At 33.6% G+C, this 14,230-nt stretch overlaps 1 protein-coding gene across 11 annotated transcripts in view; it reads right to left on the bottom strand.

The window, feature by feature from the left end:
• The window catches only part of LOC104493188 (sodium channel protein type 3 subunit alpha), a 63,682-nt gene that overhangs the window by 31,252 nt on the left and 18,200 nt on the right, over positions 1–14,230 (bottom strand). For 4 of the 11 annotated variants that reach the window (XM_010135826.1, XM_010135822.1, XM_010135824.1 and 1 more), the window contains exons 11-17: positions 13,832–14,179; positions 11,911–12,043; positions 9,190–9,428; positions 6,262–6,435; positions 4,675–5,031; positions 2,102–2,335; positions 1,745–2,017 (exon numbers count right to left, since the gene is read on the bottom strand). In XM_010135826.1, coding sequence (XP_010134128.1) covers positions 1,745–2,017; positions 2,102–2,335; positions 4,675–5,031; positions 6,262–6,435; positions 9,190–9,428; positions 11,911–12,043; positions 13,832–14,179 — 1,758 coding nt within the window. The other 7 variants (XM_010135832.1, XM_010135831.1, XM_010135823.1 and 4 more) reach the window with 6 other exon arrangements.

The following is a 14,230-nucleotide window of genomic DNA, read 5'->3' as shown; positions in this document are numbered from 1 at the left end:
TCCCAAGCCAACTCTGCTGCTGAGGCTAACATGTCACATAACCACACACTTAGCATCCGCATAGCTTATAAACTTCCCAACTGTCTAATGCATATTACTTCTAAAAAAGTAATTTTTAAATAAATTTTTGGGCATGTAACTTCATAAATTGGAGATACTAGGAAGGTGCTCATCACTGTGTTTATCAAAACTAACCACAAGGAAAGCAGAAAATTTATAGTAAAATGCCATTTCAAAGAACATCAGAATATATGAAAAGACTTTGAAGACTTTGCTAAAGGTTAATTGGAAAAGACAATTAACTTTTATTAGATCTGGTGAAAATACTGACATGGAAAATATTTAATTCTCAGACCCAGAGTCACTCTGAAACCTTTTTTTCCCTGATATTAGTTGATCTCACAAATTATATCATTTTTCTCTTCCTGTATCTCGTATTCTTAAATTGTCATGGTTAAGCACTACTGCTATACTATCTGTCTTATACATCTGCATTGAAACTGTCTCATAACTGACCAACTCAGATGATAGAATACCTTGCTCTTAATCTTACAATAGTTATGCACAGTAACCTTCTTTGCAGCTGCAAATAAACACACATTTTTACTGTTCCTTTATGTTCTTTAGCAAAACCCCCCCATACTATGATTAACTGGATCCTGGCTGCCCTTTAATGTTATGTGGTATAGTTTGGTATGGCTGAGGAATACATCGTTATTTGCAGCTACACAGCTATGATACAGTCATGAATACAGGGCTTCTTTGTAGAAGAGCTTTTTTTATAGTAAAAAACCCTTTTGTGTTAATGAGTTATCACACAACATCATAGTTTCTAATCTAATCAAAAACATTATCCATGATTCCTGATCCCTTAAACCTCACAGTTCCTATGTTTCTAATGGCTTTGAATACAGTTATATTCTGCTAATACATGTATTACCTTGTCATTGATCATTACTCCAACATACTAAGTTTTCCTTGAATACTATTATTACCTGCTCATTATCACTTCTGGTATTTGAGTCACTTACATCTTAAGGCACATGTCTTCTGGTTTTTAAACAACTTCTGACTCTTTGCATAATGATAATAGCATAAGGCTTTCAAGTAAACTGGTTCCACATACATGTATATTACAAGGTTATTCTGTTTAGGATAACTTGAGATACTGCTTTACCATGACATTAATTGGCATCTGGATTACTCCAGTTCAGCCAGGGATAGTCTCTAAACCCCAAATCTATACAAATATTACTCACAAAACTTTTTGGATAATCCATAATAGATCACTGACCTATGATGTCTCAAGGTTCAGTTTTAGAACCATATATTTTCTCTACATATATTTGATTGGGTATGCAAACCTGCATACTCTTGACTGTTCCTCAGCCTTCTACAATACCCTTATTCTGTACATCTTGATCACATAATAGGTACTACAGAAAGAATGCTTTATGAAATGTGCACTAGTCCTAAAACTTCATAAGGTTGTAAAAGAAATAATAATATTTAAAATCATACATCTTCCAGGTGCTAACAGAGTACTGAAAAAGTAAACTCTAAGGACACCCTAGTATACCATCACGTAGAGTATTTTTTTTCTTTAATTATAATTACATAAAATAATAAAATATAAAATGTATTTACATGAGATAAGATAGTTTTTAAACAATCCTAAATATGTAATTAAGAAATATGTAAATGTATTACTACAATTTAATTATTAAGATATGAAAAACCCTACCTGTTTGCTTTCTTCCATATCAGATTCACTGCTAAATTCTTCTGTATTTAAATTTTCAAAATCTGATTCTCCAACTGCAATGGGCACTGTCACAGTGAGGCCTGGGTTGTTTATGAACGACATGTAATCATTTTCATCGATAACGTATTTTTCCACACTGCTACCTGTGCCTACACCACTAGTAGTTCCATTCCCATCTTTAAGATAATTCAGATCTTTGTTTATTTCAACAGCAGTATGATTGGAAACGCAGCTGTCTTTCTTGTTGTTTAACTCTTCAAGGGCTTTGATTTCCTCCAAATCTTTCTGCTTTCTAACGAAGGCTTTTTGAATGAACTCCCGTATCTTTTTTTTAACATAATCTATTCCCTTGTTTAGGTCCTCAAGGGGTTTGATTTCATCTAAAACTTTCTGCTTTCTAACAAAGGCTTTTTGGATGAATTCACGCACTTTTCTCTTCACATAATCTATGCCTTTCTGAATCCTCGCCACAGCAATCTGTAGATTGTTCATTTCATTATCATCATCTGTAGCAGCAAGGTTGTCTGAACTAAATGAGCTCAGCAGCAAGGCCAGAAATAGGTTCAACACCTAAAAGGTGAGAGAATACAGGTTTAAAGTAAATTACATATAAGAAGTTAATATTTTTACAGGATACTGACAAATAACACACATTGTTTTGAAAAGCAACATTCCTTAATTCTAGACAACCCTATAGCACCTTAAATTACAAGAGATCTCCTTACTTGCTTTGATCAGTATTCACTCAGAAGATGAAAACAGACAAGCTACTACAAACTAATACTTTAAACTTTTGATCTTTGCTTGAAACATCATGGATACTTGGACTCTAATATAAAACAAAACTTGCAAAAAGTCTAGCTATACATATTGTTTAGAAGTTTGAAAGTCTTCTGTCTAAATCTCTTAAAATCACTTGGAATTTAAGTAGCATTAAATAAACATGATTCATAAAATTAGATGAGTTTCTACAATGCAGATATTTTAAGAACTTGCATCAGTTAATGCTATAATAACCTACTTATATTTTCTAACTAGTGTTTGGGAGATTATACCATGAGACTGTGATTTTCTATTAATTCTGGGCTTATCCCTTAAATTCTATAAAGCTTGTATTAAAAAGAATATTTTAAAATGAATTTTACATTTTTGACCTCTGTTATTTGTAATACTGCTATATTATTTGTAGTTGGATTTTTTTCATTTAGCAAAAATTGAAAAATTTGTTTGCTTTTACGTAGGAATAAATGTAAAATAAAATGGACTTCTTTCATCAGCAAGTAACAACCTTAGCACCAATATTGCCTGAGAACTGTGGTTTATTACTAAGAACATGAACATCATTATTGTTGTTTTAATATAATCTCATATAAACTGTAGGTATTTCTCTAAAGATTACAAGCAATTAATCATATAATACTTGCAGTCTGATATACCACTAGGCATCAGAATTTGTCATGATAAGGCAAAATGCTTAAATAAACTTCCCTGTTGTTCAAAGTGTTAGGTCTGTCGTATTGTTCAAAGTGTTAGGTCTGTCGTATTGTTCAAAGTGTTAGGTCTGTCATTTGTACTTTCTATGAGATTTAATTCTGCAGACTTTTGCGGTTCCAGGAAAGAACCCTGAAGGCCAAAAAACGCTTGGAAGAAAGAAGACAGTATGAATCTGAAACAACAATCTTTCTAAACTGAAGCTAATGCTAAAAAACAAATAGAGCTGGTTACTGATCATAAATAACTTTCTGGGGCTCTTCACATTTCTGCTGACATAATGTCAAGATGGCAAGGTCACGTAAGTGGCTAGGATATGAACATTTGAATGTTCTATAAACACTTAAAGATAATTTTTACAGGTAGTTTTTTGGGGTATCAGAATGAACTGCAAAGCTTAAATGTAAAAGAAACTTAAAGTGTAAATCATGCATTCCAACTATAAACCTGATTTCTAAGAAGTTCTCACCAGTTCAATATTTATCAATTGAACCTTTGGCATTTTAACTTGTCTGCTTAAATTAAAATTTTTCTGCGGAAGTTTCCTCTATAATTTTGAATTAGAAACTTTAGGACACATTTTTAGGATGTTTGTCCAATCATTCTGTATTTTGTTTCTGGTTTTTACAACTAAAAAGACCAAAAAGCTCAGTACTTAAATACAAGATATTCTATATAAGAACAGTTATATTATACTTTATTTTTATTAAGTCATATTAAAGAATTAGCTGTAATGGATGTAAAAAAGATTTTATTTTTTTCTCCAGCTGCTCAGGACCTGGTGCAGCATAAGCTTTATTATTTCATGGGTAGTTAGGAAGACATTTGGATTTGAAGAGAACCTCTAAATTAGCTACAGCACTCTCATAATCGCATGTTTGGTTTGACATTTTGGTGAACTCCTAAATTCCTTGACCCATAGTGAGATTATTCAGTGTATGGAAATGAGTAAAAAGGTGAAAAAGAGAATCATCATATGTTTTTAACTCAAAATCTAGCACATTCAGATTTATTTTTTACTTCTAAACAGAATTATGAAAAACATTCTTATTGCCTAGCTGTAAGTTATGTACATTTTGCATCAGAGTTAATGTTCAAAAATGTTCATCACATACCACTAGGTTTCCAATCACCATGACCAGCATGAAAACAATAAGGCACATGGTTTGGCCTGCAACCTCCATGCAGTCCCACATCGTTTCTATCCATTCTCCACACAACACTCGGAATACATTCAGTGTATGGAAATGAGTAAAAAGGTGAAAAAGAGAATCATCATATGTTTTTAACTCAAAATCTAGCACATTCAGATTTATTTTTTACTTCTAAACAGAATTATGAAAAACATTCTTATTGCCTAGCTGTAAGTTATGTACATTTTGCATCAGAGTTAATGTTCAAAAATGTTCATCACATACCACTAGGTTTCCAATCACCATGACCAGCATGAAAACAATAAGGCACATGGTTTGGCCTGCAACCTCCATGCAGTCCCACATCGTTTCTATCCATTCTCCACACAACACTCGAAACACAATCAAAAAAGAGTGGAAAAAGTCATGCATGTGCCAGCGTGGAAGCACACAGTCACTGGAGATCTTGCAGACACATTCCTTGTAGCTTTTCCCAAACAGCTGCATCCCAACCACAGCAAAAATGAACACAATGATGGCCAGCACCAGGGTCAGGTTCCCCAGAGCCCCCACTGAGTTGCCAATAATTTTTATCAGCATGTTTAGGGTTGGCCAAGACTTTGCCAATTTGAAAACTCGCAACTGAAAAACAAAGATACAGAGGAATTATTAGTGTTACTAATGAAATAGAAGCTAGGTCCAAGTTATTTAGCAGAGCATATCGGTTTCCTTAGATGAATTTGTTCTTCCATAGGAACAGACTATTTTAATGGAGAGCAGGGAACACTGCACATTTGCCCAAACTGCAGTGTTTAGCATTTCATCTTAGTGAGGCACATAGAAAAAAATCTGTAATTTGTGTTTGTACCACTTTTGATACTAATATTTTTCAACATTGTCTTAGAGGTGATTACTGAACAATTCTTAAAGACATGTTGTAAGTTTGTACTCTTATCATCGCCTTCACTACAGCATTTTTTCTGACATTTCCCACAGCCCCACATCAGGTCTTCCAGGCTTAGTTAGGGGACAATTTTTGAAGCAACAAACTGATGCTGATATTGTGATGTCCATTCAAATCATAAACACTAATTTAAAAATGATATTCAGTAACCAAACAATGGTACATGAATTTGGGTACCATTTCAACTGGCGCTGATAAACTAAGTCACTACTTGCTGCTCTATATATTAGGAAATAACATTGGCTTTCAAGAAGTTTGATAATTGTCAGTGATATGGACTTTTACATGATGAATCTTGTGCCTTCAGAAAACATACCTATACATTAGTTTGTGTACAATTGTAATTGCTATAAAAAAGACATTTCCAGTGAAAGCTCAATAATATTTCAATTTTAGGTGTTTTCCTAAGACAGATAATTATGACTCTTTGTTGTACATAATGTAGTTACTAAGTGCCCATTAAAATAAATGTTGTGAAGAGAGGATCTACTTAGGGGCTTTATGAGTAACACAAAGTAATATTCACAGTATCAAGATTTAAAATGTTATGATTATGCTGGTGGCAATATGTATGTTTTTACAGATACTCAGATCTGATGAATCTTAATGAAATCTGTATAACAAAGACTTACAAAATTCTCAAAAGGTAGCAGCTAGTCTTATGCTGGCAAAGAATACCAGTAGGATAGGATATCAGTAGGATAATTTGATACCAACAGATATGAAAGGATACCAATTGACCTTAAACTTGTACTTATCAAATATGGCTTGCAAATTAGGCATATATGAAAAACAGCGCGAGACATTTAAGTATATAATGTATCTGTACAATATAATTAATTATTACAGATATCAGCGCATTTTGGGGGAACAATTGCATGCAAATATTTAATTATCAAGTTATTTACCAATCTGAATGACCGAAGAACAGATAATCCTTCAACATTTGCAAGGCCAAGCTCCATTAAACTAAGGCTAACAATAATACCATCAAAAATATTCCAGCCTTCTTGAAAATAATAATAAGGGTCCATGGCAATTATCTTTAGTACCATTTCTGCTGTGAATATTCCAGTGAACACCTAGAACAAAATGTAAATGATTAGTTGAGTTGTTATGAGAAATTTATATATATACCTGAGTAAATTTTCTAATCCAGCTTAAGTTCTCATACCTGTTACTTGTATCTGTTCCTATAAAAGACCAGCTCATTGCCATCTCCAAATGGCATCTAAGCATTTCTAAACACTGAAAACTGATAAATCATAATAAATTACTAAATCAGGACAGATATAGCAGGGCAGAGGTTTGATGAAACTATAAAAAGCTATTCACCAGTCCGCAGCTCAGCACTGGTTCATATTTGACAGGTGTGTGCTGGACTTTCCAGACAGCAGGTTACGTGATCTGATCTGGTGTTTTCAGTCCTGTTGTTAGAGGATAGTCCCATAAAATAAAAGAAGTCTTCACAGCAATTATTTTCCTTGCTCACAGTCTAACCAGAAGTGTTAGAAGAAATCCCTGAGGACAGACTCTCTGAGGTCTGACTTCAAGGTCAGAGTTGAAGAGTATGTGTGGAATAGACAGAAGTTGGAGTTTCTGGCACTGGGCTTTTTCTATGCAGAGGTTTCATGCACAGATACAATTCTATGTGATATCTATTTCCTTTTTGTGAAAAAGAACTTCATGGTGATGATTTCTCTTGAAATACCTGAAAGTAACAAATCTGAAATTATCAACACTCTTTAGTGTTTTAAAGTCCAGAATTTAACCCAACACTTTCTTGCAATGAGTAATGATCAGTGGTTTGTGAAGCATAAGAAAGAAGTTTTTGAACATAATGCAAAACCACTAAAAACATATGAATATTATGCACGCCACTCCAAGGTTATCCTAGATGATTCAAATTTAAGAAGATCAGGAGGTGGATATAATGCTGTGGAAACCATTGTCATAGTCTAAACATTAACATTTAAAAAAATGTGCATTTTTGAGAAACTAGAAATATACCAGGAAACGCTATACTATTAAATTGATGTATGTGAGATATTACCATATGATCATAATAATGTAACAGGCATTGCTATGTGTTGTCAAGAAAATGCAAAAGAAGATTATTCTTGACAAAACTGACATATTTGTCAAAATTATTTTAAAAAGCAAGGAAAAACATTTAATTTTAAAATATTTCCTCACAAAATAACCATTCCATCCACAAACTACTCTTTCTTGAGCCTAATTACATCCCCAAATACACAAAAATACATTTTAACAGAAGTAAACTCATGTTTCCTTGCAAGTACTCAGGAATTTTTAATACTGAATTAATTTTAGTATTATGAAAATGAATCATTGCATTTTAAAACTATTTCTTCCTTTTCATTAAAATGCTACAGAAAAGGCAGAGTCATATTTGTCATATGTAATTTATCCTCAAACAGACCATGATGTCACAAGCAAAGTGTAAATTAACATATTTTGAATGCAAAATCGCAAAATCAGGGTTAATAGATTAATACAGTGAGTAACGGAATTTAGCTGAAACCAGAAGGAATAGTATTAATTGCAGATATATAGTCCTAATTAATGATACTGGATTATTACAAAAGCTGTTAAAAATATGAGTGTTACTAGCTTAGAGTAAAAATAATATATATATATGATATCGGAAAAGGGAGAAGATGTAGAAAGTGTGAATGGTTGGAGAGAAATAATTCTAATATGACAGACAACATTTAACAACACAATATTCTGTACTCTGTGATGAATGTAAGAATATGTCAGCGATTTCACCCTTTAGGAGAAAGATGCTCACGAGGTAGGTAATAAGTTCAATTTTAGTTAAAAAAAGTAATAGAAAAATGTATTACCACTACATATACGAAAAATATTTATAAATAACTAAATATAAATATAACATAAATAAAATATACTCTGACTGCAAAATCCTTTACTTGTTCATTTAAATATTAGCAGACTTTTCAAAACTACTGGTTTTGAGTGATTAGGTCAGAAGACTTGTTGGATTTGATGTTAAGGACTGAATGCTGTGAGAGTTAAACCACGCCTCTCCTGTGTAAATTATTGGTAGTTATGTGAGCTGCCAAAAATTTTAGAATTATGAATTTTTTTCTGAAACAAACGTTTGCAAGGTTCAATCCTCTGCTTCTGAGCATTAGAGCAAATGGAGAGAAACAGACAAGAACATTTAGGTATCTGATCAGAAAAGGAATTTCATGTAAGCCTAAATCTCTGCATCAGGTTAAAATCGGAAAAGGCATCACTAATAAACTTACAGATACAAGGTGCTTTTTGTTAGAGAATAAATAGTAATCATTGCGTTAATTGTTTTTTAGTTACCTAAACTGGCAAGGACTTAACTGCTAACAAGAAATTTGCCTTTTTTTGGAAAAGTACTTTCACTGTAGTGTAACTGAAAAATATTCAAAGAGAAATTCTGTCATCTGAATATTTCATCAATTTTCTTACAGAAGAAAAATATATTCTGTGTTGGAATATCAGCACCTAGTAAAAATCAGATAATCTACCTTAACATTTTAAAGCAAATACCCAAGGAGACCTCAGGAAATCTGACCATTCAGTGAAGATAGCATTTCCACACATTTTCAGTTATTTCATTATAATAGTTACAAAATAGATTCATGAAAGTTAAAGGCTCCAGCAAAAATCACTTTATCTGTGAAAAGCACAGATACAGTTTCTAAACTGATTATAAAAACCAAGCTGGAATAAATTTACAACCTATGCAATGCATTTATGAACTTATTTTAGAAAAGGACATTTTTACGCCAAGTAATGCATGACAAATCACTTACCAGATTCCCCACAGAAAGGACACTGCTGAACTGTTCTGTCATTGGGTGGTGTTCCATGGCCATAAACAAAGTGTTTAAAACAATGCAAATAGTTATAGCAAGATCAACAAATGGATCCATCACAACTAAATTGACAACGTGTTTTACTTTTAACCATGGACTCCAGCAATCCCAGATCAAGAAAGTGTTTGCAAATCTGTACCAGCATGGTGGGCATTTCTGTCTGGATTCTTCAAGCTCTATAAAAAATGAAAAAACCAACCAACCAAACAATGAATATTCCAGTTATATCATCTGGAAGTTCCGGTTTAAAATATGTAAAAAGATTAAATCATTTAAAAAAAGGGCTCATAGTAACATGGGATTTCCCTCACCTATGTTTAGCCATTTTAAAGTTAAGAATCTCATTTATTTAAGCTCCTCTACAACCAGTGGACAACGAAGTTATCTCTAAAGAGTGAACCATATCAGACATCTGTCTAAGGAGAGAAATGTGTTTGTTCCTTTCCCATGATAGTAGGAAGAGTCTAGACATTTAGTTCAGGCTAGTTGACTTGCTTACAGCAAATGTCTTAGTTTTGGGTATTAGAAGTTAACATCACTGAGCTGTTGTATATAATCTGTATAAGCTTCATAAAAAGTAATTTTTTGTGTTGTCACATGTGTACATATTTTGATTTGAGCTACTAAAAGTATTGCATTTGCTACGACGCTGAACTACATCGTCATCATAACAGATAAAGACTCAGTGCACATACCTATCATTGTTTATTAGAATCAATATTTTTAATATATGGAATGCCTGTTTTCTTATTTAAAAATATAATTTGACTTTGTTGCAGTGCCTATCAAGTGAGAAAGACAACGTTAGTAAAAGCAGGATGACTCTGCTCTCAATTAGAATCTTTACAAACTATTTTTTCTTCTCTTTCATTGTCAGTTTTTACAGAAGAATAGTAACTTCTACTGAGTTAATAATATTAAGGATGAGTGTCTAATGTGATGGGGTGTTTGGGGAGAAACCAGAAGGAAGATTGATATTTGCCTAAGAGGGAAATACTTAGAACAAGAAACGTAAGAAAAGGGCACAACAGTTGAGATAAATTTTCTGCGTAGTGTCATCAACCCAAACTGGAAATTTGTCAGTTTTCAGGCATCCCTTAGAGCACAGAGAGGTCTCCATCATCATGACACTTACGGGTGGTTTTGCTAAAGTCACAAATATTCTGTTTCACAGTATTCACTAGTAATGTCTTAGTGCTAAACTCTACACATTGGGGACCAGCGGGTTGATTTATGTCTCTAATGTTGTCTTGTATGGGTGGAATTATGAGAAGTTAAAGGTCAGTTGTCACAGCTCTCAAACCCATTGAAACTAACAATCATTACATCAGACTGTAGCCTCCAGGCAGAAAAGGATATCGTAAGTAGCAGGAGTCTTCTATAATCTTCATAAACCTTGTCAAAGACAGTGCTTCTGAAGAAATATATGGATTGGGTGGAATAATCACATTTCTGAACATGTATCTCAGAACACTGAGAGTAGGATGGGACTGGCCTTGAACAAAAGAGGCCACTCTGACTGGATGCTGATTTGACACAGAAGACTCCACTGCTTACATTTAGCAACTTCTGAAATAATAGAAACCAGGTGTGGGTAGGAGGTGACTGTCAGAATGGGCAAACTTCAGCTGGAGGAATAGAGCAGTAGTTTCCAAGTAGATACCTCTCTGACTGGCAGAAAAACTAAGAATTGCACACCAGCAATCAAGAGGTACCAACAACTCACACTTGCAAAAATGTAGGAACACTCAGCAAGATCCATGTTCATGAGAATGGCTTAGGAATAGTTTTAGAAGAAAATAGGCAGTATATGCCTTATATTTCTGGATACAATTAGTTAGATCTGTTTGTTTATCTGAGAGCAAAGGGCTTCAGAACTCACCTTAAATAGTATATTTCAATTCTGACTTAAAGTAAACACAAGAACACTTGGTAGTTTCTTTTAGAATACATGACATAGGACATCTGCAGAGATTGTCTGACTATAACAGCTGTCACACTGAGCCAGTAACCAGTAGATAGATCCTTTAAACTTATAAAAATATTTTAACGGCATATATATGAAGTGTGAGTGTATTAGTTTCCATTAAATAAGCAAAAGAGTGCCAACAATGTATGCTTTTTTCTTTCAGCAAATACAATTTTTTTTAATCTTTTTTATACTTAACCTAAGAAAGTTTAAGAAATGCTTAAGGAAGACAGTTCATGTGCATTGGCATGGGTTGATTACAGTTGCTTGTTTTCTTTAAAACTGTCTTTTTCATTCCAATTTCCTACTGTCTATCCTTAGTCTAAGGGAAATGACCATCCTAGCTCATCACTCCCTTTAACAGAGCAATCCCTGTGTATCTTAATTGACTTTTCCTACTGATATCTTACAAGAAGCAAATCTGTTGGGGCCCTGGCAGTCCCCTAGCTATGATTATTTTGTCTCTGTTAGTCCACTCAGTAGAGTAATATTTTGGAAGATGTAATGAAAAGTAAATGACTAAGCATTTACAATGTGTAAATGATCTTGGAAATGCTCAAAAGCCTCTTGTATCTGATGTTCAGAGATTTCATATGTCTAGTTTTACATTCACATGTAAAAAGGAAATTATGTACATGTAGTTAGGAGAAGATCACTGAATTGCCTGTCAGATAAAACACATCAAATACCTTCCATTGTATTTGTAAGTATGCTGGCTATACTCATTGCTCTTTGTCTTGCAGCAGAATCTTCCAGCATTTCCATGGAAATTTGATAAGAACTCAGTCTTCTTTTTCTTATTTCTGTTTCTGTAGTGGTGCCCTGCAAATTAAATGCTGAGGAATTAAACCATCCTTTTCAACAGCCAGTTAACAATATTCATTGTATAAATATTGTAGTGATAATCTAACCAGTTTTGTGCAGCATACTAGACTTTTCTTACATACTGAAGGTTTCTGTTCCTGTAGGAATTTCTTTGTTCTTTATTGAGGAACTCATTGGGAATTTTTTAAAGTGCTACAACTAATCAACTGAGGAACAAAATACCAAGGCAATTGTTCTCAACCAAATGACTGTCAACAAAATATTTGCTAGGTATTTTTTTGATAGTAATATTATTATAATTCTTTCAAGCAAAAATTATCAAAGTTGAAACCTGTCACCTTAATTTCCAGCAGCTAGTTATGGTAAATAACTAAAGTGTGAGTACAGAAAGAAGTGACCTACTATTAAAGGAAGTAACTTTGATGAAAGAAACATGAGTGTAATTCTAGGAATTAATTATCTCTCTAATACTACGTACTGCATTCCTAACCTGATAATTGTGGTTTGAAAATTTTATATGAGAAAAAAAATCACATCTTATTTAAGATTTCTTCTACCCAATTCTTACCCACTGCAATGCTCACACAGAATTTGTGATATATTCTTGCAATGAATATGCAAGACCACTCTGTTTTGTATGGCTTATAATTATCTTTTCAAAGCAATAATACCTGGCTCTGATGTAAATATGCCTATTTGTGTCACTACTCTGTAGCATGTAGGTGTCCTTACAGTTGCTTTGCTTTTCTTCTGGAGTGTGGCCCACACAGGAGTGGGATTAAAGAGTTCCTAAGTCTTGGTTCTTGCTCTACCACTGATTCTGTGATTCATGAAAACGACTCACTCTTTTTCTCATTTTTCTGTCCCATCCAGAAAAAGAATAAAAAACCCTGCAGAACTCATAAGGGATTTTAAAGTTGTCTTAGCATGAAAATAAAAACCCATTTTCAAGTATTCACTAGTAATATTTCTTTGGAGAAAACTCCTTAGTTAAGAGGCTAAATAATTTTTTTTCATGTAAATATATGTCTGAAATAGAACTATAGAGGCATAACCTGTGAGGTAATCTGATTGAATTTCTGGTGTGAAGGTCTATATCAAGAGAAATAAAAAGAAAAAGAAATGTGTAATAGTAGTAATGAAATCTCAATACTTATTTGTAATGAAAGTATTTTTCAGGTTAAATACAGTGCTATTATAGCCACCCAAATACCACACTGAATCCCTATCAAAATACTATGTATGGCAAAGCTTGCTTTTTTTAAAGTTTGAAAGAGCATCTTAGCTTACAGAAGCCTGAAACTGAGATTGAAACGTAGTGCAATTACTAAGGTACCTAGGAATTGTATTTTTCTCACAAAAATTACGAGAAAATTTTCTTCAAGATAAATTCAGCAAGGAGTATTTCTATTCACTATCATTGGATTAGTAACTGCATCCTGCTTACTTTTGAAGGTGTTTCCTTATACATATTTTCAAGTTATATCCTTAGTTAAATATCAAATGTTTACCTTTGATGATGAGGTGAAACTTTATACAAATCATCAAATTCAATTTATATTCTTTACTATCTATGTGCAGATCTCTTGCTGAAGGCAAGAGGAATATAATTCTTTACTGAGGCTCAGACATAAGAAGTTGAGGACTTTTTTTCCTTATGTTCTGTTTTTTAGAAACTATTGCAAGTTGTTTCTCACAGCTCAAAGAAATGATAAGGCATGCAATAGGTGAGCAGTAAGAAAAAATTTTGTCCCTGAACCAAACTGTAATAATTGTAATAATTACCTCTGGTATAAGCTGACCAGTAGGTGAAGTTAGAGTTGAAGGTCCTCCAACCAAGGAAACTACTCCATTGCAATCCACCGTGCTGTGCATCTTCCCATTTACTGGAAGGGCTGGTACCATTCTAGATGACACACTTGCCTGACTAATGTTACTGTTGCGCCGTTCTCCCTGTCGATTTGGAACAAAGAGAGAATCTCTTCTGCTCTCATTGTCTTCAAGAGTGCTGTGCTCATCATCCGCAAAGTCATTTTCTGATCCTATATCCTTTGCTCGACCTCTGAAGCTGAAAATGCTTGTTTTGCTGTTGCGCCTTGGTGAGAACAGGGAGCCGCGGATGCTCAGCAAAGACTGTAAGAGATTTAAAACAAACCAAACCAAAACACCATTAGAACTGAAGTT

This window comes from Buceros rhinoceros, unplaced genomic scaffold (genome assembly GCF_000710305.1).
Source record: "Buceros rhinoceros silvestris isolate BGI_N320 unplaced genomic scaffold, ASM71030v1 scaffold1075, whole genome shotgun sequence".
NCBI lineage: Eukaryota > Metazoa > Chordata > Aves > Bucerotiformes > Bucerotidae > Buceros > Buceros rhinoceros.
The sequence above is the reverse complement of the archived record's forward strand: the minus strand, read 5'-3'. Positions and strand labels throughout refer to the sequence as shown.